Source organism: Falco naumanni, chromosome 3 (genome assembly GCF_017639655.2).
Source record: "Falco naumanni isolate bFalNau1 chromosome 3, bFalNau1.pat, whole genome shotgun sequence".
NCBI lineage: Eukaryota > Metazoa > Chordata > Aves > Falconiformes > Falconidae > Falco > Falco naumanni.
In genome coordinates this window covers 89,678,687-89,703,172 of record NC_054056.1, presented here as the reverse complement: position 1 = coordinate 89,703,172, position 24,486 = coordinate 89,678,687, and the positions used below count along the sequence as shown (strand labels likewise).

Genomic DNA, 24,486 nt, shown 5'->3' with positions numbered 1-24,486 from the left:
TATGACGCAATTGAAATGTTATTCAAAGCACATCAGCAGGATCAATGGCAGTGTGGGGAAACTATCCTTGTGTGAGGCAAACTGCACTTTCAAGAAAATGACCTCGCATGCTGACCCAGGGCCTGCCAATAGCAACTGGTTTAATTTTTTGTTGCCTGCTTCTCCTTCATCCAACACCTCCATGCAGCCTGACATCCCAGCTGCACCCTGTGCTCTTCAGCTTTTTCCTCCATGCACAATATCACACAATCTCATTGCCTTGAGATTTCTTCATCCATACACCCTCTTCCCACACCCTGCTGCCCACCTCAGTGCCTTTCTCCTCCCAGTCCCATGCACCACAGCCTCACAGGCTACCAGTATCTTAGCTCTGGTCTCCAGCTTTGCATCTACACTGTCTCACATGTAGTTCAGCCAATACTGCACCCACTAGCACTTGGGCTGTGCAGTGTGTAGAGCAGACTGTCTCTTGCTGGGAGGGATAGGAAGGAGGAAGGAGCAAAGCAAGCAGTCCACTGGCCTGGAGAACATCATGGGTCCCTGTCCTGGTTTCAGCTGGGACAGAGTTAATTTTCTTCTGAGACGCTGGTGCAGTGTTGTGTTTTGGATTTGGTGTGAGAACAGCGCTGACAGCACACGGATGGGTTTGGTTGTTGCCTCGTGATGTTTATACCAAGTCAAGGACTGTTGGGTTCCTTGGGCCTTGCCAGCGAGAGGGCTGGAGGGGCACGGGGCACTGGGAGGGGGCACAGCTGGGACAGCTGACCCAAACTGGCCAAAGGGATATTCCATACCATGGGACGTCATGCTGGGTGTATAAACTGGGGGAAGAAGAAGAAGAGACGTGGCATTATGGCATTTGTCTTCCCAAGTAACTGTTATGCATGATGGAGCCTGGCTTTCCTGGGGATGGCTGGACACCTGTCTGCCGGTGGGAAGTGGTGAATGAATTCCTTGGTTTGCTTTGCTGGCATGTACGGATTTTACTTTACCTATTCAACTGTCTTTATCTCAACCCACAAGTTTTTTTACTTTTACCCTTCTGATCCTCTCCCATATCCCACTGTGGGAGGAATGAGCAAGTGGCTGTGTGGGGCTTAGTTACTGGCCAGGGTTAAACCAAGACAGTTCCCTACAGGTCACATCTCCATTTCATGGGACTGGGAATTGAAGAGGCATACTGAAGATGTGTGAAATGGGTGCAACAGTGGACCCAGGCCAGTGCTGAACCTGAGCTATGATTGGCAGATTTAAATACAATTTTACTACTGAAAATAAAATGAAAACGATCACAAATTGCAGATTTCAAATGTAATATTCCAAAACCTGTTTCAAATCTGGAAGCACTCCAAGACCAAAAAAGTGCACTTTTTTTTCTTATCACTTAGGATTGCTCTCGTTCTTTCAAAACATGTCTTCCTTTATGGAGTTACTCTGAATTAAGAATTTGGCTATAGGAAACAAGCTAAAACAGAAAGCAATGAAGTTCCAGAGATTTAAAAACATTTGCAGAGAGAGCAAAGAGAGAAAGGAACTTGAAGCAAAATGCTGAGAGTGTTTGAAATTATTACTTTGTACTGGGCTATAAACAAACTACACTGGGGAACCAACTGACAATTCCAGTACTGTGACTATTAAACTCTCTTGGACAGGAAATGTCATGATGTTATTTCAAAATATATTTTAGGACTTTACTAACAGAGATGTAAACACAGCAGGTCCATAAAGGCAGAATGGAAAATTAGCTATAGATGTTACAACAAAATAATGACCACTGATACCACAGAGAGTTGGATCCTAAGGCAGACATGATGTTCAGTGTCTGGTGCATGGTGTATACCAGGGGCCCTCAAATTTTTAACCAGGGGGCCGGCGCGCAGATGCAGTGGCAGGCAGTCATCTGCGGCTGCTTGGTTTACCCCCCATCCCCTGGCGGGGGGGGGGGGGTGGGGTGGGGTGCCTGTAAATACCGGGGGCTGCATTGAGGACCCTGGCTGGGGTCATATCCAGCCTGCGGGCCATAGTTTGAGGACCCCTGGTCTATACAAATGGACAGTCCTCCTCAAAACTGCAGGACTAACAAAACTCTGCACTCCCCCTTTGTCATAGAGAGCATGCAGGATGGACATGATCTGCCAATTACTTTATTCTCAAGACTGAATGAGCAAATACCATCTGCTCCTTCCTCCTTCTATACACAAGAACAAAAGACAGGAATCTTGTTCCCCCCAGCTCATAGGCAGATTTACAGGCTGACCCAGGAGTTTGCAGATTAAAGAAGTTGCATAAAGAACATGCATGTATGAAGGTCGATGAGTATTAGAGCAGGTAACAGCAAGCGGAGGTGTATGAAGTACTTCAGGATAGAGTTGTATGACTACTCTTTGGGTAACATTACTTTTCGTTTCGGAAAAAAAAACCTCCATCCACCAACTACCACAACTGAATTGTTGCTGTAATCACTATAGCCTGTTCAGGCTTCAAATAGCAAGTCAAGTCCCAGGCAGTGATGGCTTTAAAGATTATTCTTTGTGATTATAAAGCATGGTTACCGGATTGCACAGAAAAGGCAACTTGATGATGGAACAGGTCCTTTCCAGTCCTCTGTTTGTAAAATCATCTACTTTTTCTATCGGTTTACTGGTTCAATCACCCCAGAAGCTACAAGTAGTGCAAATCTGAAACCATCCAAGGGATGTTATGTATCACTCTGTGACACTCCACCACTTTGCCTGTGGACTGATAGACACCTAATTTCTGAACTAACAAGCAGCAAGCATTTTTAACTATACTACCTGGGTCTACAAATGACAGCCTGTTTTTTCTATTTGCTGATGGCATTGTTTAATAAAGTTTATGATTTACTCAACCAAGCAAAAAATGTGCAAAAAGTACTTTCACCCAAAACTTACAAATATTATTTGTAAGTAATATTTAAGAGAATTTCCACAGCATTGTAAAGTTTTTAAGAGTTCCTAAGAGTTTAAACTGTGACAGCATCACAATCAGAGTGTGGGGACAAAAAGTATTACCATCACTGAGTCAGTCAGAGCAAAAACCCAGACTTTAATTACAATCTGTGCAACACTATGAGCCACTCCCTTGGTCTTTCTTAATTCATAACCACCTGAATGTATCCAGCACAAAACACCTCTTTATTGGAGAGCGTATTAGAAAAAAAATAACCAGCCATTTCTCTGCTTTTGCTTGTCATGCTCTACTGAAATGCTGCAGAGCCAGAGGATTCCTGTTAGGGAAGGACTTGCTTCTTGAGTTACCTTTCAAGTCCCTGGTGAGAGCTCATCTTGGACTTTTGCATGCCCATTCTGGGAATGAAAAGAATGATGTTGCTTGGCCATCTCACTCCAAGGTGGTTTCCGTGCTATTGTGTGAGTGCAATTGAGAAGTATAACTCTAGAAAATAGCCTTTATCTTTATAGCATATCATTAAGAACATTTAGCTGTATAGCATCTAGGAGTTTATGGCACGGCAAATTGTTTATACTTTTGCAAACCACTGTAAAATTAAAAATGTAGAGGTTGCATTAATTTTGGTAGAGGCAAATGCCGTCATGTATTACCAGACTTGAAAAATTAGGCTGCTACTTTCAAGGCCATTTTTAAAAAAAAATATGTTAATATATTTTCCATTAATGCCATCCTAGCTGTTGGCAGAGTAGGAGGGTTTACCCATAATTTCCTCTCTACTCGGGTAAGCCGCAGACTACATGTAAGCAATACCATCGGTATGTACAAATTGGATATAAGGTGCACCATTTACTGATGCAAATGACAAAAAAGACATACTCAAACAACTGTGTATGCATAGAGGCAATATTGGAAAAATTGCCCCAAGATTTCTATGTCTCTTATGGAGGTAAAAACATCTGTTATATGCCATACACCTCTAAGAACTGTGAGGTAGTCAAACTTATGAATGTAATACAATTTCTCCTTTTTCCTTATTAAGATTTAATACATTTTGAGGTTGAAGAAGGCAACATATCTCATTACAGACTGGTTAGTGCAGAACGTAAAAAAAAGTCTTTTAAGTATCGAAATAATGAGGGCATTTTCTTGCTGCTACATGTAAATTGTCTCATATTCCAATTTATTTCCATAGAAATTTATTGTTGCATATGCTAATACACAGAATTTAAACAAGAAAAAAAATTAAATGCATCGTAAAACATATGGAAACATACAGATTATGTGATCTTTACTAAAAATCCATCTTAATGATGAAAGCACCATTTAGCATCCACTCTGGAACTGCACTCCTTCATTTATTTATGAGACACTACTTTCTGTAGACAAAGAAAGTATCTTCCAAAAATAGGAGTGCCATATTTTCAAAGCATACTGTGTATTTTATTTTAGCAACTAGTAAATGTCAAACAATATTCGTACACAGTATTGATGCATTAATGTTTTCATTCAACAGTGAAGATACCTTTCCTTGTTACATTATATATTTATGACACACAGAGCTGTCAAATAAATTATGTCAAAGCAGCTAAAGCCAGACCTTGTGACACTTGAATCATAGAATCAGGGCAAATAACCTTTAAAATGAAAGACATATGATGAGAACTGGAAACATTTAATTTGCATAAATATAATGTTAACAGTGTTTCCCTTATTACATATTTCATGCCTAATTTATAATTGTCACTATATTCATTTCTTAACATCGGTTTGCACTCTATTTTTTTCTTCATTGCTTGCTTTGTTTTGGAACGTGTGAAACACAAATTCTGTAAGAAGCTTATGATCAGATCTCCATTTTAATATACTTCAATTAGCACATCTTAATTTTTGTGGAAAACTCTTCATTCACATAATGTACTATCTGATATTTAGAATTAATTCCTAAAAATAGCTAAATATTCCTAAACACATCAAGCAAATATAATGTCTGAAAATACTGGGCCATCTCTTGAAAACAATCTTGTATCAATGTTTTCCTGGGAAGTGCAGAATACACCAAAACCAAAAATACAAAAACCCAAAATGTTCAAAATCGAAACAATGATTTTCATAAACTAGGTGAGCCATACCTTTTGAGTTTAGGAATGTAAAATCTGAGTGTCTAAGTATACCTATAGGAATCAAAGTGAATGGTTAGATTTTCAGAATTGCTTACTACCCAGAATACTAAACTTGTTGGGTTTATTAGTTGAAACCTGTTCCTAAATGAAAGACTTCTTTGAGCTTCTGCTGGAGGGTGCAGTCTCTCCCTCACGCCGTTAGAAAGAAGGTAAGAACAGAGAGAGCTCCCCACTTGGCAGACTCTGCCCATATTTCTAACATGGCACAAGCTTATGTACACAGGCACACTTAATAAAACTTTGCATTATTCTCAAAACTCCCTAGGGATATTCAAGTAAATAAGGCTAGAAAGTAGAAAGATGAATGTCTGCCTCAGGAGCGCACAGTAATGACAACCCTTATTTTTACTGTCTTGTAATTCACCTCCACGTGGATGGCAAGACCGGGGTCTGCACCGCCATAAGGAGACACAGACTTTGTGCAGCCTCTTTGCTACAGGGCGAGTTTGGCTCACTCAGCCCTTCTGAATCAGAAGAATAAATATGGTTTATTCTTTTCTATTCTGTAATATTCTATTATTTTATAATAACTGCAGTTGAACTAGATGATAGTTGTAGGTCCCTCTCAACTGAACTATGTTATTCTATTCTATTCTGTTCTGTTTATTCTATTCTAGTGAAACTAACTGGGAATTTTTGGGTTAAGCTCCTGTATATTTACATAGTAATTCTTCCTGAGAGCCAGAGGGAGGCCAGTGGACAGACTATACAAAGAAGCATTGAGGAAAGGGTTGAAACAGATAGCATCCTCCAAAATTTAATCTAGAAGGTTTAGGGTATTTCCTTCAAATCTTCACCAAAGAATTGAGCAGTTGTTTGTCAGCTGACTCCGCAAATGAAGGAAACACACCACCACCACCCCTAGGGATTTGCAAAGAACAACTCGGGCAAGACGCTAAGCAACTCCCAGCCCACCAGCAGAGCACCTAGTGATCTCCTGGTGCCCAGTCACCAGTGCATGAGCACTGATGGCATGCCAACCTGGTCATTTGAAGACAGGCAACGTGCAATCACCAGTTTTAGTAAATAGCTCAGAGGGGTAGTGATGGAGAAATTGCTTCAGTAGTGAAGTAATTAGCCCACCTAGGTCAATGGCAAAAGAGAAATTACCCTCCCTCACCCATTAACCATGGCTCTGTAAAGCAGTTCTAGTCTGACGGAGCTTAAACTCAGTACAGGTGTTTTAGGAGCAATTAAAAGGGCAGCTATCGTCACAAGTCCCTTGAATGCTCTGTTCTGCTAAGAAACAACTATTCTAAGTGCTGTCACTTGCCAGAAAGGAAATCTAATTAACCATGTATATTCTCAGAAATAGAAAGAAATCTAGGTTAATTATATAAGGTAAAATATGTTACAGGAATATTACAAGTATCCCAAAGCCCAGTATTGAAAGGTTAGGAAATTTAGAGTTTGATTAAACATTTTAAGGAAAGGCATGCGTTTCATCCCTGATTCTGCCCTGAGTGGCAATCAAGCAGTAATCACATCATTAAGAGACTTTAAATTTGAAGTCTTACACTGATGAAACACTTTTAAAAATGACACTGTGTCACAAGAAGGTCTTTGAACTAATGGGAAATAAATGTCCATCCCAAACCAGCCATTTAGCTGGGAAAAGTTATTCTTATTGAAGGCAGTGGGAATTGGGAGCCATTTTGATTAGCACTACAAAATTGTTAATTCGATGCAGAGATACAGAGGGTTTCATCAAGGGCTAATAGTACAAATAGTATCTGTGTTGTTCCATTTACAAGATAATTCAGAACAAAACCAGAGGTCCCCTGGTAGAAGCTATCTTTGCTAAAGACCTATTTTTAACAATTTCATTAATCAACTTATCTGTAAATTTTCAGAAAAAAACATTTAGCCGTCAAAGAATAAATACTGAACTTAGTAGAGAAGACACCATTTGTTTATTTATTCAGTTTGCAATTAGGTAGAGATCTCCATTCAGCTGTGACATAAAATTGATGCTTCTACAATGAAAGTACATTGTAAATAGTTTCTGAAGAGTTAATAAATTACTAAAACTGTTTGAGGAAATTATTAATCAAATGTTATGGTCTGTTACTGAGTCTGAGGATGTAATGAGTCATTTGCATTCAACTACAGCATTTGAAACGAATGCACTTGGGACAACATACAGAACTTATTTCTCCTGTGTACAGCAAGCATCTCACAGTTACTAATCAACCCTTTGCACATTAATTACGAAAGCAGTCTCAGAAGAACATGTACAGAACAATTCTGGTCATCTGTGGGACAAAGTGGGGAATAACTGCAAGTCACCTATGACTGAAAGGGTAAAAAACCCCATGGCTCTCTCCCGTTGTCTTCTAGAAGCGTGGACTCACCAATACCAGAAGAAAAGCCTTAACACAACTATGCGGAGATGTGAAAATCACTCTATGAAGCAGACAGCTGCTTTGGGCAGACAGAGCAAGGAGAGTCCAGACAAGCATACATATGTAACTGTTGCTGAAAACAGGATACTTAGCATTAGATTTTGTCTATACGCTCCAGGTGCACAAAACACCCTTGTACTTCTCCTCTCTGTAATACTAAGATGGCCATTGTGGCCGTGCCATATTCATTTACCTTTTACCTTCCATAGTTTTTTTAAGTCAGCGAGGAAAAATCCTACTTCCTCATCCTTTCTCGTTTTTCGTTTTTTGTTTGCTTTTTGCTCAACTCATGTTTTACTGCTAGTGTTCATGTATGGCAACAAAGGCAAGAAGAAAAAAATCATACATGTTGCCACATAACATGATGCTGATATGACAGCATAATCTGATACGATTGCTGGCAATAGTTACAAGCCAAATACTCAACCTGTGAATTCCTCCACCCCATTTGTGTGCTCCACATAGCACTGCACATCAGGATTGGGGCTGAAAAGTGGCACACACCATATGTGTCTCTCCGCTATCATCTCAGCTACCACAGCTGAAGATTTCAACACCGAACAAATCACAGCTCAGAATGGAAATGCAGAACAAGTTTTGGAAGAATATTACCAGTTTTTCCTCGTCAGTCTGAGCTAAAGAATACCTGTGGCTTTGAAAATGTAGCAAACCATAATAATAACTCATGACAGCCACTGGAGGGGGAGGCAAGTCAGTGCACTTAGCCAACGTACATCTACCTTCTCTGAATATACAGTGCTCCCACTGACCCTGGCAGGCATTAAAAAGCATACAAAACCAAGTATGAAAAATGGAAGCATACGTTAGCTGTGATACAATGCTGTTCCTGCAAATGGCTGTCTTGAACAGAAGGAAGGGTAAGTAAAGCCATTAGAAACAGTATGCATTGTTCTGTGGCTTCCTGCATCTACTGTATTGATTATAACACACTATTTTTAAGAGTTCATAACATCTCATTATTCCGTATACAAAAATACAGATGTGTATTACAACTAATGTTACAATAGAAGATATCTAAAAGAATATATCTCACTGGTAAGCAGTCAGTACCTCGTGTCTGCTTTCTAATAATTTGTATCTAAACGTATATAAAAATATTATATAAAACCACTATAGAAGAATTGCATGAACATTCTCCAAGTGATGGTAGCTGAAAGATTTTTTTTTTTTCTGAATGGCAGATCAGTTATTAGTGAATGTAGCAAATACATATGGCATACAAAAGATCATCTACGAGATCTCCTGGAGAAAAAAGCTAAGGAGAAACCATGGTGTAGTTCATTCTGAATATGAGCAGATGAAACTAGCCATATTCAATGGGTTGACATCACACTTCACTCTGTTCACTAAACTTGCTGTAATTCTAAATCGGGAGAAACAGGAAAAAAAACCATATTATAATATTTTCCTAGAATATAATGCAAAATTAGCAAATGAAACAGTGCTGGCTTGAAAATGCCACCATTATAAAGACTAATAAATAAATTAAAAAAAATATGATGAGGATGAACAGATGAGTTTCTCATCAACTTATCAACATAAACACGAGCATTACAAAACATTATCCTTGGAGAATGTAGATAAGAGCACCTTTGCATTTCCAAACAGCAGCAGAGATTAAAAGGAACCATGAAGGCCTCTTGCCTCTGCCTTTCTGCCAGTGAAAGACTATTTCCTGCTGTGGGGTGAGGCTCAAATGTAAATTGGAATGAAAGACTTCCCCTAAATCTCCAACTCCTTCCTCCTACCCTACCCTACCCTTCCCTACCCTACCCTATCCCATCCCATCCCATCCCATCCCATCCCATCCCATCCCATCCTGCCTTTTTTCCTTCATGGAAACACTCAACATTCCTATTGACCTTAGCATCTTTAAAAGACACAGAGAGGCACACAGACTGTGTCAGTTATTGTGCGGTGCTGCTATTGCAATCATTCTGCCTTTTTACTCCTGTTCAGCTTATCTTCAGGTGTTAAACATAAGGAACACACAAAAAACCCCAAAGCACATGCTTTGAATACTCTGAAGAAGTATCAGCAGCACATATACACAGTTCATAATTACATTTAAAATTTGAGGCTGTGAGTGAGCCTTTTGGATTAATCTGCTAAACCACTATTCAGAGTTTTGATTTGCCTAGCAGCTCTGGTAGAAACACGTGATCAGTTCCTAGAAAAGTGGGCTTCTGAGCTCTAACTCCGCCTTTTCTCTTTGAACATTTGTCCTGGTCTGTCCATATCCCATTTCTGTAAGATGGAAATGCTAGTACATAAATATCTTACAACAATATAGGAACATTAATTAATGTCTATAAAGAATGCAGACATTTTATAACACAACAATCATCCTAATTCATCTAATCAGACCCAGACAAAATATACAACAGCCATCCCCATTATTTTTGCCCTGCAGTTACCATTTCAGTAAATTATTTTTTGAGAACAACAAAATGAAAAATGTTGAAAAGCTCTGAAGAGAACATGTTTTTTCTGGTCAATCCACTAGACCAGCTGTGCAACTTACCTTATCGGGATAAATCAATGGAAATTTTGTCCATAAGCAACTCTAATTCAATTAGTAAAATACAAAGTGAAGAAAAAAACCCACCCTAAACCACAGACCATGATGAGTTTTAATGTCTCTTGGAGAAGGCTCTGAGCCAAGTTCTACCCATGTTTGGAATCATAAATAAAACCATAGGAAAGCACACTACTTGTAATGCATGCTCAGTTACGTTGGGATTACAATGGAAAAGGCTCACGTGGTTTATGAGGAAAGCCCAGGTTTACACCCTTTTAACAAGGAATGCAAGAATTATTGAGCAAGTAAATACATGTTCAAGCAAATGCATATTCAAGCCTCAAGCCTCAGTTTCTGAGCCAAGCCTTCCTTCTCCTTCTAGCTCTCTTTTCCACCTCATGCAACTCTTCTCCCCTTTATCCATCAGTGAGCAGGCACAGCACACTACAGTACAGGATAGTGACAAACTTATTAGCTTGAAACAAACTTGCTAAGGCTCCAGAAGCATCGCGGTCAGAACAGTGCAGTGCTGTGCGAAGCTGATTTAAGCAAGCCAGGCTGAGGAAGGGATGAGTGTAGTTTCAAAAATGCAGAACTGGGTGCGAGGTAGTTTGCCTCCCTGAGAGGCTGTATTAGGTGTTTCTAGATGACATTACACTTTGCAGTGGAGAATGCACCCAGACTGATGCCCCACAACACAGCATCTCTGGATTTAGAAGACTGAGAAGCTGTTGTTAAAGGAGAGATGGTGATGGGAAGAGAGTGCTAGCAGGAACAATTTGGTAACGGCAATCCAGATGCTGAGGAGCAGTTGTAGAGAATAGACAGATAAAAAACCTCTATCTAAACGGAACACTGGGTAAATAAGATTTTCCCAGACTTTAAGAAATTGCTGTGAGCATCATGTGTGGAGAAGAAGCACTCCACTTCACCTACCCCTGCTGTAAGTCTCACCCTGTGAATTTGAATGGCGTCGATTGCCGAAGAAAGAGATTCAAAGAAGACAGGTTTTTCAGATTCAAGATTTCCACCATGCTGCATTGCTTTTATCACGGAAGCTGCAATAAAACAAACATATGAGTACTGATAAGGTAGTGAGGATATATAAACCATTATGTTAAGAATTTTGCAGTAAGCTGATACTTGCCTTTGCAGTGTGCTAGCAACACATCGATGTGTCTACTTTTACAGTCCATGTAAATCTATATGTGTGAAAACATGAAATTCAAAAAAACTGTGTAAAATACCAACAGAGAATAAAATACGCAAAAAAATAACATATTCAAAGCAAGGCAGAGTGCATGGAGTGCTGCTGTTGAAGCTATACTGCCAGCAGCCACCAGAGCGAGCCCTTCTATAATGCAAACACCACAAATCCACACCAATTTCCTCCCCCCTCCCCAAAGTACTCTATACGGCTCTGCTGAAAAATAAATCTGAACTTGATTGACAATTTTGCATTTTTTACTATATTTGTTAGGGTTTTTTTTCCCCAAGTTCTCCTTTATCTTCTTTATTAGCAAGTTTTCCCATCTCCTCTCCTTATGCTTACCTACCAATCCACAAGACAGGAATCAGATCTAAGAAACTTCAAGACTTTTGTCAGTCTATCAGAAAAGCACCATAACCATCATGCTACATTCTACAGTAAGTTGTTCTTTATTCTTTCTTTACAAAGAACTGTTGTGGAGTCTCCTTTTCTGGCGACATTCAAAACCCGCCTGGCCACAATTCTGTGCAACCTGCTCCAGGAGAACCTGCTTTAGCAGGGGTCGGACTAGTTGAAGTCCAGAGGTTCCTTCCAACCTTGACCATTTTGTGATTCTGTGAAATGTTCAACTTTACAGAGACTAAGTATTCAGTAAGCTAGAAAGTAAAAATAAAAAAAGAAAAAGTGAAAATAACTTTAGAACCAGCATAGGGCCTTTTCCTGGGAGATAAGGAACATCCAAATCAGTCCCTGCTTCAAAAAACGGTTAAATAATCCATGTAAAGTGGAACCATGCTGAGAGAACAGATTCAATGAGAACCACATGAGAAAACCCTATTTTTAAAAATAAACCAAAAGCCTGACTTAGTCTAAAAATCTCTCCAACCCTAGCAGTAGTGATGATATTTCAAGGAGTGTAACAAGGACACGTTGAATGTGCTCCTCCTCTGAGTAACTCAGTTTTGGACCAGTCATTCACTCAGAGGCTGCACTCCCAACCTGTGCACTTCACAGCCCACGACAGGCTTACCTGTCAAAAAACTGTCAAACACTTCTTTGACATAATTTGTAGTTCCGAGCTCTCTTCAACCTTTTGGAAATCATTTCACAATTTTTTTTTAATTAATGCTTTATTGAATGCCCTATACTTTGAGGGGTGATGTTGTAAAGAGTAACTCCCACTAACCTTATTTTTCCAATTTTCTTTTTGAATATATCCCCACCTATATATGTAGTTTTAATTTAACATTTTTGAGGCAGCACTTACTTCACTGCTTAATCACTGCAGTAAACTGAGAAGATGTTTAGGATAAGCAAAGGCCTGGGCTGAAACCCAAGTTCAAATCTAGTCTTCTATCTTAGAAAAATTGCATGAACCCAACTGTGCATATCCACTAAAACCTGTACCTGCTACACAACAATAGAAACATAAGAAAAAGCTTTTGAACACAATTTTTCATCCACTATATAGAATCGCTCATTATGTGGAATCATAGTCATAGAATCATTTTAGGTTGGAAAAGACTTTTAGGATCATCAAGTCTAACTGTTAACCCAGGACTGCCAAGCCCACTATTAAACCATGGCCCTAAGCACCACATCTACATATCTTTTAAATACTGCCAGGGATGGTGACTCAACCACTTCCCTGGGCAGCCTGTTCCAGTGCTTGACAACCCTCTCAGTGAAGAATTTTTCCTAATACCCAATCTAAACCTTCCCTGGTGCAGCTTGAGGCCGTTTCCTCTTGTCCTGTCACTTGTGACTTGGGTGAAGAGACTGACAATCCCCTCGCTGCAATTCAGGTAGTTGTAGAGCAATAAGGTCCCCCCTGAGCCTCCTCTTCTCCAGACTGAACACCCCCAGCTCCCTCAGCCGCTCCTCACAAGACCTGTGCTCCAGACCCTTCACCAGCCCCGTTGCCCTTCTCTGGACATGCTCCAGCACCTCAACGTCCCTCTTGCAGTGAGGGGCCCAAACCTGAACCCCGGATTCGAGGGGCGGCCTCACCAGTGCCCAGTGCAGGGGGACGATCACCGCCCTGGTCCCGCTGGCCACACAGTTTCTGATACAGGCCAGGATGCTGTGGGCCCCCTTGCCCCCCCCGGGCACACTGCTGGCTCATGCCCAGCCCGGCCGTCACCCAGCTCCCCCAGGGCCTTCTCCCCCAGGCAGCTTCCCAGCCGCTCTGCCCCAGCCTGCAGCGCTGCCTGGGGCTGCTGTGACCCGAGGGCAGGGCCCGGCACTGAGCCTGGTTGAACCTCCTACAACTGGGCTCGGCCCATCGGTCCAGCCTGCCCAGATCCCTCTGCAGAGCCTCCTGCCCTCCAGCACAGCAACCCCCACCTCGGTTGTCGTCTTGGTATCATCTGCCAACTTACTGAGGATGCACTCGATCCCCTTGACCAAATCGTTGATAAAGGTATCAAGCAGGACTGGCCCCAGTACTGAGCCCCAGGGGACAGCACTTGTAACCAGCTGCCAACTGGATGTAACTCCATTCATCACAGTAACCAATGATTACTGGGTTTAGTCTTCTGAGAGCTTCTTGGAGCTCCTGTAATGCCTGAGGAACCCAACCTGCTAGGTATGTAGCCCACAGGAGAAAACATGGAGATTTTTAAGACCTCAGACTTAGCAGAAAGCAGGACATACAGATAAAATCACAGAATTAAAAGCTGAAATTTTAAAGGAGCAAATCTATACATGGCTCCACTTCAGCTGACATGACAGGGTCAAATATGACCTAAAACATCTTTAAAACTTCAAAAAAAAAAAGTTCAGAAACACATCTCCATTCCATACAGATATTTATATTTGCACTGAATGTCACTCAAAATCTTTAGAATTATTTTTCATATAATTTTATATATAAACACAGTGCAGTGTAATACCAAATCTGTGTTCATATTTTCCATGAGTGACACGTTTATCCACTGATATAGGTGGAGTGACTAGAAGCTTGCCCCAATAACTCATATGTATAATTATATTTCCATGTACAGAATTTTCTGATGTTATGAATACCTGAAGCAGCACTGATATTCCAGTGTAGTCAAAAAAATCCAGTCCACTGCAGTCTAGTATCAAAACACATCGCTCAGTGTGACATGACTGCAACTCACCTACACATTTGATAAATGAAAAACTTTAATTAAAAGGGAGAATAGTCAAGAAATGTGTATAAGAATAATGATAGTTCAACAAAATAAACTCAGAATATCACGATTAAAAAGTACTATTAGGTACTGGGGTATCATTAAGCATATGGCATATTTTACAAGCACAAATGGAGGACCTTCAAAGCAATGAGATGGAGTGATGATGGGCAGAACATATTATTAGTGAGATGTTTTAGACAGGAATAGTCTTTCAAGAATTTAAGAACTGCTTCTTTAGATTTGATTTTCTAAATGAGTCAGGATAATACCTTGGCTGGATTGGAAGAGTTTACATAGGATACACAGGGAATATAGCTCTCTTTTAAGTTCTGATATGACATTTATTTCTGTAGTACCTTAAACACCTGTCTATGGCTTAACTAATATCTGCCCATAATGAAGAAAAATATGTAAAGTGAAGTGTTTCATTTTCCTATGGTTTTATTGTGCTGTTTTTTGTTTGGTTAATTTTTTTTAATATAATATCACATAGTGATGTTGGAGAAAAAAAGATGCTAGTATGGTTTGTGAAGGCCTTATACTCATACTTCAACCTCAGGCCACCTTGTGCGTAAGCTAAGCCTGCACTGTTCTAAATGTGTCCTGAACTAACACATAGCTAAACGATTCCTGGCTTTCACGAAAGGAAAACTAGAAAATAATGTACATCTTATTTACATTTCTCTGTGAACAAATGTTCATAATAGTTATCATAATGTACAAAATTTAAAAAAAAAAAAAAAAAAAAGGAAAGGAATTCTGAATATAAAGAAAACAGAGGTAAAGATTTTAAACTCTTGAGGGGACAGTATTTCCCCATGGTGTAGGTTTATAATGGTGCTAACTCCTTTCTGACAGTAGTCTGAAAGCCTTTTGGACTTACACCTCCAGAGTTTTACTGTCTTTGTACTGTCCAACATACATTAACAGATACATACCAAGCAAAAATACAGAATTTAATTTTAAAGCGAATCTCCTGCTTGACATCACTGTAATGGAAACTCAGAAGGGATGTAAGAGAACTCCTAGCTGCTCACTGTAATCATTCGTATACATTTCCTCTGCCTCCAAAACAAAAGAACATAGTCTTTTTCCCTGTTACTTACCCCTGCTACCTTCCCACCCAGCTGGCATCCTGCATTACAGTAGAGGTTGCCTGGCTTCTAAATGGGGAGTAGGGGCAGACCTGCTCCCCCCCTGAACCAGTGCCAAGGGCAAAAGCAGCTGTTTAATTTGGTGCTGATACAGACCAATGGCAAATTGGTACTCCCCAGAGGGAGAAAGATTTTGACAAACATGTAAGTTGCTGCATTTTCCAGGATGACTGCCATTAAAGATTAAAGATTTTGCCCTCCTGCTCCCATCCTTCCTGAAAATGTAAGCTCCACGTTTTGTTTTTCTCTTAATAGGAATTTTTCTTTATTCTTTCTGGGTTTTGGGGGGGGGGGGGGGGGGGTGTGGTTTTTTTTTGTTGTTGTTTTTTTTTTTTTTTTAAAGCCTCTGTGAAGTGTCACTATAGGCTGGTTTGTACAAGGAACAGGGCATTTAAGTCCTCAGGGTAGGACTTACACTATCAGAAAGGAGGTCTTGTGCTGTCTGTCAGTTCTGTAACATGAGAAACCAGTTCATCTAAAAAAAGACTGACATATGTACTGTCAAGATCTTCTCACACATAGGGTGCTGTGCAGTCTTTTAGTATTTTACAGTATAGTATATATTCTTCAGTAGCCATTACCATTATGTTGCTACGGGTTACAGCAAAACACCCTGTCACCTCCAAGTAAACTAAACACTATAATATCATACAAATGCCATTATACTAGTTAATAAATGTAAACATTCAGACAACAGCCTCCAAATCAGATTCTCTACTGTGGTCTTAATGCTTATAAGTGTTTTAAATAAAGACAGCGGTTTAATTCCATCCGTAATAAAGTAATCTGTACAAAGTATCCTCTGCAAAAGGTTGCTGCAGCTCTTCTGTGGGAATGTATGTGCTTTGGTTTGTTATATATATATGTGTTACAATGTGTGAGAAGAGTGGAATTATCCAGCTTAATCCTTAATTGAAAGCAAACCCTTAGGTTTTTTTCTTTATTCTATACTTTATTGATATATTGTACAATATTGGTGCCCATTGTGTCACCGATAATTCAGTTGACATTTTCTGAGATTTTCTCCTAAGTGGCTTTAAAGATCACAAAGATTTAACACAGCTGTAATCTTGTCCTGTTTTTACTTTTGCATACTAATATCCAAGGCTCACTGTGAATGCAAAAAAACAAGACCAGAACCTAGCAAAATAGCCTCTTAGGCCTTCGTCTGAAGACAACCCAGGCAGTAAAGTGGGAAGTGATTCCCACCACTGTGTACCTGTCTCAGTACACACACAGTGGTTCCTGTGAAGTAAGTAGGGACTCCTGCAGAAAAGGTATTGTCATGGGCTTCCTGCTTTTGAAATCTTCAAAAGTCATTCAAAACCAGAATAAAAATAGAACCTGTTAGGCCAAGGTTAGCAAAGTTTAACACTGTTTATCACTCGTGCTTCATTGAATGTTTCGTCTAACTGAAAATATTAGTTTCCAGACAACTTAAGTTCACCTAGAAATAAATAGAAAAGTATAGAGCCATTTTGCACACTGACATCTGTCTTCGTTTTAATATCATTAATAGATAATTAACTCACCATGGCAACTTCCATTGGAAAATGAACAGAGCAATGTGTTCTGCTCACACTGAAATAAAAGCAACAAACTATTAACATACCAAGGAAAACTAGTCCAATGCAAAGTAACCAGAAAAAATCAATGCAATCCATAGGAATTCTGTTTCTCAATATCAAAGTTAATTCCTTTTCTCCAAAATCATGTTCTATGCAACAGCCTACTGGATATGTAATATTTGCTGGTATGTATGTCAGTATTCTAAAGTTATACCAAACTGGTATTTTGCTTTTCTTTTTAGGTGTCTCAAACTATTGTCATGTTTGGATCCACTAGAAAGCATATAATGAACATGATGCTTTTGGGCAAGCAGGGGTTGGTTAAGAAGTGGTCAAAAGTGGGAAAGATGTTCTTGAAAAGATAAATTCTAGACAGTGATTTTATAAGAGTATCTTCTGATTCATTTTCTTCTTGCTGCATTGTCATCTGCTATGCTAATATTTCAGTGAAACCACTTTGACAAGTAAATTTATTAAGGAATTACTTTTACGTGGATAAATGTTTTTATGATTTCAATATGACTGTTAATTTCCCAGGAGAAATATATGTTAAAACCAGAAATACAGCACAAACCCAAAATGCAAAATGCAATTTTTTTCACTTCCATTATGTGCTACAGAAAGACTCTTATTCCATTAAAAAAATATTTATGCACAGTATTTCAGACAGCTCTACTGCCAAGAACCTTACAAAAGAGACAAAGCATAAAAATTTTCTTCCTAAGTACTTATACATTAACTTATTAATGTATTAATATTGTATGTATGTATAATAATATTAATAATGTAATAATGTAAATTAACTTATTACACTTATTAAGTCATAAATTAATTCCATGCAAATCCTCAGTAATTTTCCTCTGTTTGGGGGTTTGTTATCATGCTAATCCAAATCAGTTGGCCTAGCAGAATCAAGGAAAAAAGCAGCACAATTTCTGAGCTGAATTTCTGAACAACGAGAAGTCACCCATCAAAGCAGGTTGGGGTAGCACAACTCTTTGGCAAGAGACAGCAGGTGATAGACCCACATTGCTGAACACTGTCTTAACAACCTATCTAAGAAATAGCTCTGAATTTTGTAGCCCAATTTACCAAACTGCATGAAATTGCCTACAGTAAGCATTGTATGGTACTGGAATATACTAATCAAAATGGTTGATAAGTAACACTTTTCCTCCTTTTAGGGAATGTTGTAGGAAGTCACAGTAGTTATGTGCAGATAAACTCAAAAAATACTATACTTACAAAGATTTTCTCCAAAATGAAGTTATATGTGATTTGTATACTGTTAATTTTTCCAATGCAATCAGTGCAGAAAATGAAAAACTACCTTTGAGAAAAACTTTAGCCAGCCTGTAGCTTCTTTCTAAGTCTCCTGGAATTATTTATAGTTAGAAACAGAAATGAAGTGTCTCTATTATGGACTTATTTCCAGGGAAGAAAAAATCACATTTTGTTCAAGTAGATTTATAGCTCATCATTGTCTTTTTAAAATCACAGCTTTGTATTAGCTGAGGTTATGTGCATTCTGCCAGAAATTTTTAAAGAGTTTTGGGACAGTGCTTTAATGTCTCTTACAAGATCATATACAGAAATGATAGAGAGAGTCTTTTCAAGCAATAATAAGAAAATAATCCATATTGAATCTGATTAAGATAAGGATTAACTTTATTCTAAATTAATCATTTGCAATATTACCCTTTTTTATCTCTTTCAGTATCTCATTGCAGTCTCTAAGAAATGCAAAGAAAGCAATCATGATCTTCAACATTGTCATGATGATTACTGAAGCATATAGCACATCTTACCTTGTTTACATCTTCACATGCCTGGCTGCTGCTGCTATCCTTTTGGATTATTTTTATGAGGTCAGCATGAAATTTCCTGGCATTCAGAAAGACTAACGGGTTGTTGACTGAAACTATCTTTACCTGCTTTAATGATTCCTGTGGAATGAAATAAACATAATGCTGAAAAGATTATCTTGGGTTTGGAGACTAAAAACCAAACTAATTTCTTTAAAAATCCTGAAAATTTCTGTATAACAACCTAGAAGGAGCTTTGGATTGTGAAAATGATTTAACAGATAACTGTCTTGATCAGTCTTCACACATAACTGAAGTAAAAAAGGAAATATAAGTAACCTATAAGGAAAATACCCTTAATTCAAGATAACATGAAAGAAAAATCATATTCACTATGATGCATAATACTAAGACCTATTATCTGGCAAATAATAATAGCACTGTTTCAGTTGGTATGATCCCCAAACGTAGGCAAGACAAGGTTTGCAGACAGGGAAGATTTTCTATCACACAAACACATGTACTGGAAAAAGTGCACAAGGTTTTGGGACAAACACTGTGAATGGTCTGGGGAACACTGGAAATGTTCATCTTGGTCATCTGAAGATGGCTTTAGTACAACAGGGGTATTTCTCCATTGAAATACTTAGTGGTTCCAGACCAAGCTTGAGTGACACATTTCAAACTTTGCTAGGACATATCTACAACCAACACAATAAATAATCCACAAGAGAACGAACAGCTGACCCAAGTCCCATCTCTGCACTTCCTTGAATTAGTTTCAACCAGTTCACCAGGTACCTTCAATGAAACTGTGTAGCTGATAACATGGACATTGCAAAGCAGAACAATTTCTGAAGGGCATCAGATAGAGGTCAGAAAACCCCAGGTTCCAGAGGAGAACCTTTCCCACAAGAAAAGGACTATTTCTTTCAAGGTGGACTTATAAAGCACCTTTACAAGCCATGTTCCTGAAGGACAGCACCCCGTGGAAGGGACCCACCCCACTGGAGCAGTTTGTGAAGAACTGCAGCCCATGGGAAGGACTCATGTTGGAGAAGTTCATGGAGAACTGTCTCCCGTGGGTGGGACCCCACGCTGAAGCAGGCGAAGAGTGTGAGGAGGGAGGAGCAGCAGAAACAACATGTGATGAACTGACTGCAACCCCCATTCCCTGTCCACCTGTGCCACTCAGCACAGGGAAGAGGTAGAGGAACTGGGAGTGGAGCTGAGCCTGGGAAGAAGGAAGAGGTGGGGGGATGGTGTTTTTACAATTTGGTTTTTCGTTCTCATTACCCTGCTCTGATTTGAATGGTAATAAATTAAACTAATTTCCCCAAGTCAAGTCTGTTTTGCCCCTGATGGTAATTGTGATCTCCTGGTTCGTATCTTGACTCACAAGCTTTTGTTATGTTTTTTCTCCCCTGTCTGTTGGAGGAGGGGAGTGATAGAGTGTTGGCTTTGGTGGGCACCTGGCATCCAGCCAGGGTCAAACCACCACATATTTATATATAAATATATTGGATATCAACAATCACAATCTCAGCTGAAATACTGGTTTTGTAGGTAGGTAGAATTAAGGTAATTCTACTAAGCTCTCAATTTTCCACAGGTTGTGAAAGATGCCTCTCTTTTCCTCAGGCAAATTAGGTCTGAGACAGACCAAATTCAATGTGGACCACAGTTGCTTTTATTTCTGTTGCTTCTATTTCAGACTTGAGGAAAAGTCTGTCGGTTGTTGCGGTCTTACTTTTTCCAGTTGTACTACTTGATCTAGTAAAAGATATTACATCTACTTATAAAGTTCTTTATGTATATTCCAATAAATAACTGTATTAAGCTTTTACACATCTATTGCTGTAAACAGGAATAAGCAGGATCATGTGTGGCCTGTAAAAGTTACTAATATTTTCAGTAGCATTTTCTTCTTTCTCTACCTGACCAGCATGCATGCAACTAGAGAATCTTAAATAGTCACAACAACACTGTTCATAAATGCCAGTTGCCAAAAACATAATAGGATTATTTTTCCTTTCAGGCATATCTTTTATGGAAGCTGGCTATCTCTAGGTTACATGTAGAAGTTCAGAATATTCTTCTTCCAGGTGGAAAATGGGAAAAATGGGTCCTTGATTGCACTACCGCATTGCACAGCAATGATTCCCACTAGGTGATTTCACATGCAAAAAATGGTATCGCCTATCATCAGCTTCAACAGTCTCACAAAAAACTTTGCTCACTTTTGAAGAATGAGAGCAGGATGAAAGACAGCATTCTGCTGATTGTAATGGGCATACACTGCAGCTGACAACACCACAGCAGGTCAGCAGCAGGCTGTGAGGGCACATCAGCAGATCTGGTTCCAGGAAGTTATCCAAAAGGATTTCAGTCCATAAAAGTGCTATATGCAATAAAGTATGCTATCACTAAGTGCAAAAAGGGGTCTAGATACAGAAAATATCCATTTACTACTTAAATAAAATATCTGATTTACGTATCAGCTCTCCTGTTTGTGGCAATGGGTATCAGGAAGCAAAACCCAAGAATTTGCAAGAGAATGCAGGTTAAAAAGCCACTCTTCTTCCTAACAAAAGTCATGTAACAGGGTCACATTCAAATACAAGTAAGTGAAGCTGACACAGACTATTTTTTAAAGTAGTTTCAAAATGTGTGGGATTGCATTGAAGATACGCAGTTTACCCAACAGACCTTCAAGCAAAACAGGAATGGAAAATTTCACCACAAACCACACAAGATACCCCCTTATTGTAGAGTTCTATTCAGACTTCTGGGAACCAGATGATGTCTTGGACACCACCACAAAGGAAACATTTCAAACATCCAAAACTGAGGCAATGAACCTCAGACTATGTATAGGGACTTTGTGCAATTTACCTATAAATGTGATTGTGGTAAATATCACATCACCAACATACTTTGGTCAATCAAGTGGCAAAGCCTAACTGGCAATTAAAAGAGCTAAGATTATATGAAAGAAAGCTCTAAAGTAAGGGAAAAATGGAGGGCAATATATGTTTGAATGGAGAAATACTCCAACATCCCACAGATTCCCATAAAAACAATGTTATACACAGCTCAGTGCGGATACAAGGGAGCATATTGGTGTCATAGCAGAACTGGCAAAATGGAAGATGAAAACTAAGAAAAAGGAAGACTAATGTGCAAAGGTCAAAGCCTGTATGATCAAGAAGCTAATAAGCTTCCAAAAATACGAGGTGGAAAACTGGAAAGGCTTAAATTATGAGACTAAATCAAGCAGATGGCAGACTTGGACACAATCTTTTGTCCAAGATGGGCAAGGACAACTGCACCAAATTTGGCTAAGTTATTTCTGGCTCTGGCTTGGTTCTAGCTCCTTTCTTAATAAGAAGTGTTCTGAGAAAAATAGACTTTGTCATGTCCTTACTAGGAAAGAAAATTATCTCGGGTGACCTATCCCTGCTGCCACTTAGAAGGATACTGGCAATTGCCCCATGCACTCTGCACAGCATTGTCTGGGCTTGGGTAAGAGTTCAGCTCAGTGAATGCCTGTGATGCAATGTGTTTCACATAAGCTTCTAAATACCCTCTTGATTTTTTCCACATTAAATTGTCTTTTCTCTTATTGATGAAATAACCCCTATAAATCCACAGACCTTAATGACAGAGTAGATCATTAAGCTTGCATATTTTCATGTTTAAAAGTCCTGTTGTTTATGTCTAAGTTGTTATTTACCAGAGAAACTTGGATCAGTCAAATATTCATACATTAAAAATTACTCTAAATGCCTGCTGCAGCTCAGTGACTCTAAATTCAATTAAAGGCATTTTTCTAAAGCTTGAAAATATTTTCCTTCTTTGTTTCGTGTAACAAGCTCTTGAGCAATTTGCTTTGTTAACAAGATGTTATTTTCCCCACTGCCTGCAGACACTAATGTGTTATTACTTGGTTACTTGCATTAATCTTAATGGTTAAGATAAAAAACCAGGGGAGCAGTTAGCTGAAAAAAAAAAAAAAAAAAGACATACAGGGATTTGTACAAAGTATTTTATGAACTTATATGAAAAAAAGTGTGCATATCAAATTTTGATAACCCATCTCTGACAAAGTTACTCCAACATTTTTCTTAAGAATGAGAAGTGATTTAATAATTGACATCTGGGCCAACCTCAACAACAGTGTTTTTAATTCACATTTCAGAGTCCTTCCCATCCTCATATACCTTTCACATTCCATCATTGTTCAACATGCCAAAACAGTAAATGCCTCTGAGCCAAGTTTAGATTTTGAACCCCAGATAGATCTTATGGAAAACATTTGTCAGAAAAAGTAAGTTCTTTAGAGGACAGTTTCTTAATGGTGAGATAATAACTGCTAAGCATGTTGCTTACTGATACGTAAGACCCTTCATAAGCATTAGGAAAGAGGACATAGTTGAAACTGCTACGGTGGAGAAGGCACAATGTCCTAATGATGGAGCTCTGCGCTGAAAAGACACATGGTTCTACTTCTCTCTTGGCTGCTGACCTACGATTTTATTTCAGAGGAGGGAGTTCACCTCTCTGGGTCATTACCCCTCTTTTCTTACCATAGGCATGACCACAAGAAACTTCGATGATAATTGCAATGAAAATAACCAAAATAATTTAAAATCTCTGACTGGTAGGTTTAAGTTTGTAAGAAACCACATTTTAAAAGCACCTTCTTTGGGAGAGATTGTTCCATACATTTTTCACATGAGGGTACCCTTGTTTGGGTACAGTGGCGAGATGTGTGGAGCAGTCTGTGACAACTTCATGCTGCTGTCCCTCCTTCCCCAGCCACACACAGTATCCTCTGGGACAGTCCGATCCCAAGGGGCTGGTGGCAGAAAAGGGGTCAGAAAAGAGACTGCAGATGATGAGAATATCAAAGGACTTTCAGGAAATTAGGAAGTCTGATAAGAATATAAAGACAGCTATTGTCTGCTCTGATGGCCCCTGCCCTTGCTGCCAAGACACTTCCTTAGACTTTGGGATTAAGAAACTTTTACAAAGAGCAATTCCTAACTTAAAAGTAACAAACAAACTAAGATAGACAGATCTAACAGGACTTGCCTAACTTCACTTTGTACACCAAAAACAGAACCAGGAAAGTATTCTAATTTCTGATTCCCAGACTGCTTTTGTATTTACTACTTCATACTGCCTTTAGATTTCAAATGGTCATACCATAAAAATGTTGCCTTGGCTCACTGATTACAATCTGGTAACCAGCTAGAGAAAATACATAAATCTGAATGAGTGGAACACACACACACACAAAACTTACACAATTATCTTCTGTTTTGTATTTATATTCCACTTCTTTCACATTTTTCAAGTTCAGTGTCTTTGCTCTGTAATCAATACACAGAGAAATTCTGTAAGGCAAATCGTTAGCAGTCTGGAACAGAAGCAGCAAGAGACACACCCCAAAACTACAGCATAGAACTTTAAAGTTGTGACAATGAATCCATACATATTTTCAAGCATATATAGGTTGTTTTTT

At 39.1% G+C, this 24,486-nt stretch overlaps 1 protein-coding gene across 1 annotated transcript in view; it reads right to left on the bottom strand.

Annotated features, from left to right (window-relative positions):
- Positions 1 to 9,730: 9,730 nt before the first annotated feature.
- SLC26A7 (solute carrier family 26 member 7) overlaps positions 9,731 to 24,486 on the bottom strand; it is a 69,485-nt gene continuing 54,729 nt past the window's right edge. Inside the window, exons 12-18 of the mRNA XM_040586680.1 lie at positions 24,268 to 24,334; positions 18,960 to 19,097; positions 17,116 to 17,164; positions 14,296 to 14,393; positions 11,206 to 11,260; positions 11,013 to 11,116; positions 9,731 to 9,784 (exon numbers count right to left, since the gene is read on the bottom strand). Coding sequence (XP_040442614.1) covers positions 9,731 to 9,784; positions 11,013 to 11,116; positions 11,206 to 11,260; positions 14,296 to 14,393; positions 17,116 to 17,164; positions 18,960 to 19,097; positions 24,268 to 24,334 — 565 coding nt within the window. The remainder of the gene's footprint in view (positions 9,785 to 11,012; positions 11,117 to 11,205; positions 11,261 to 14,295; positions 14,394 to 17,115; positions 17,165 to 18,959; positions 19,098 to 24,267; positions 24,335 to 24,486) is intronic.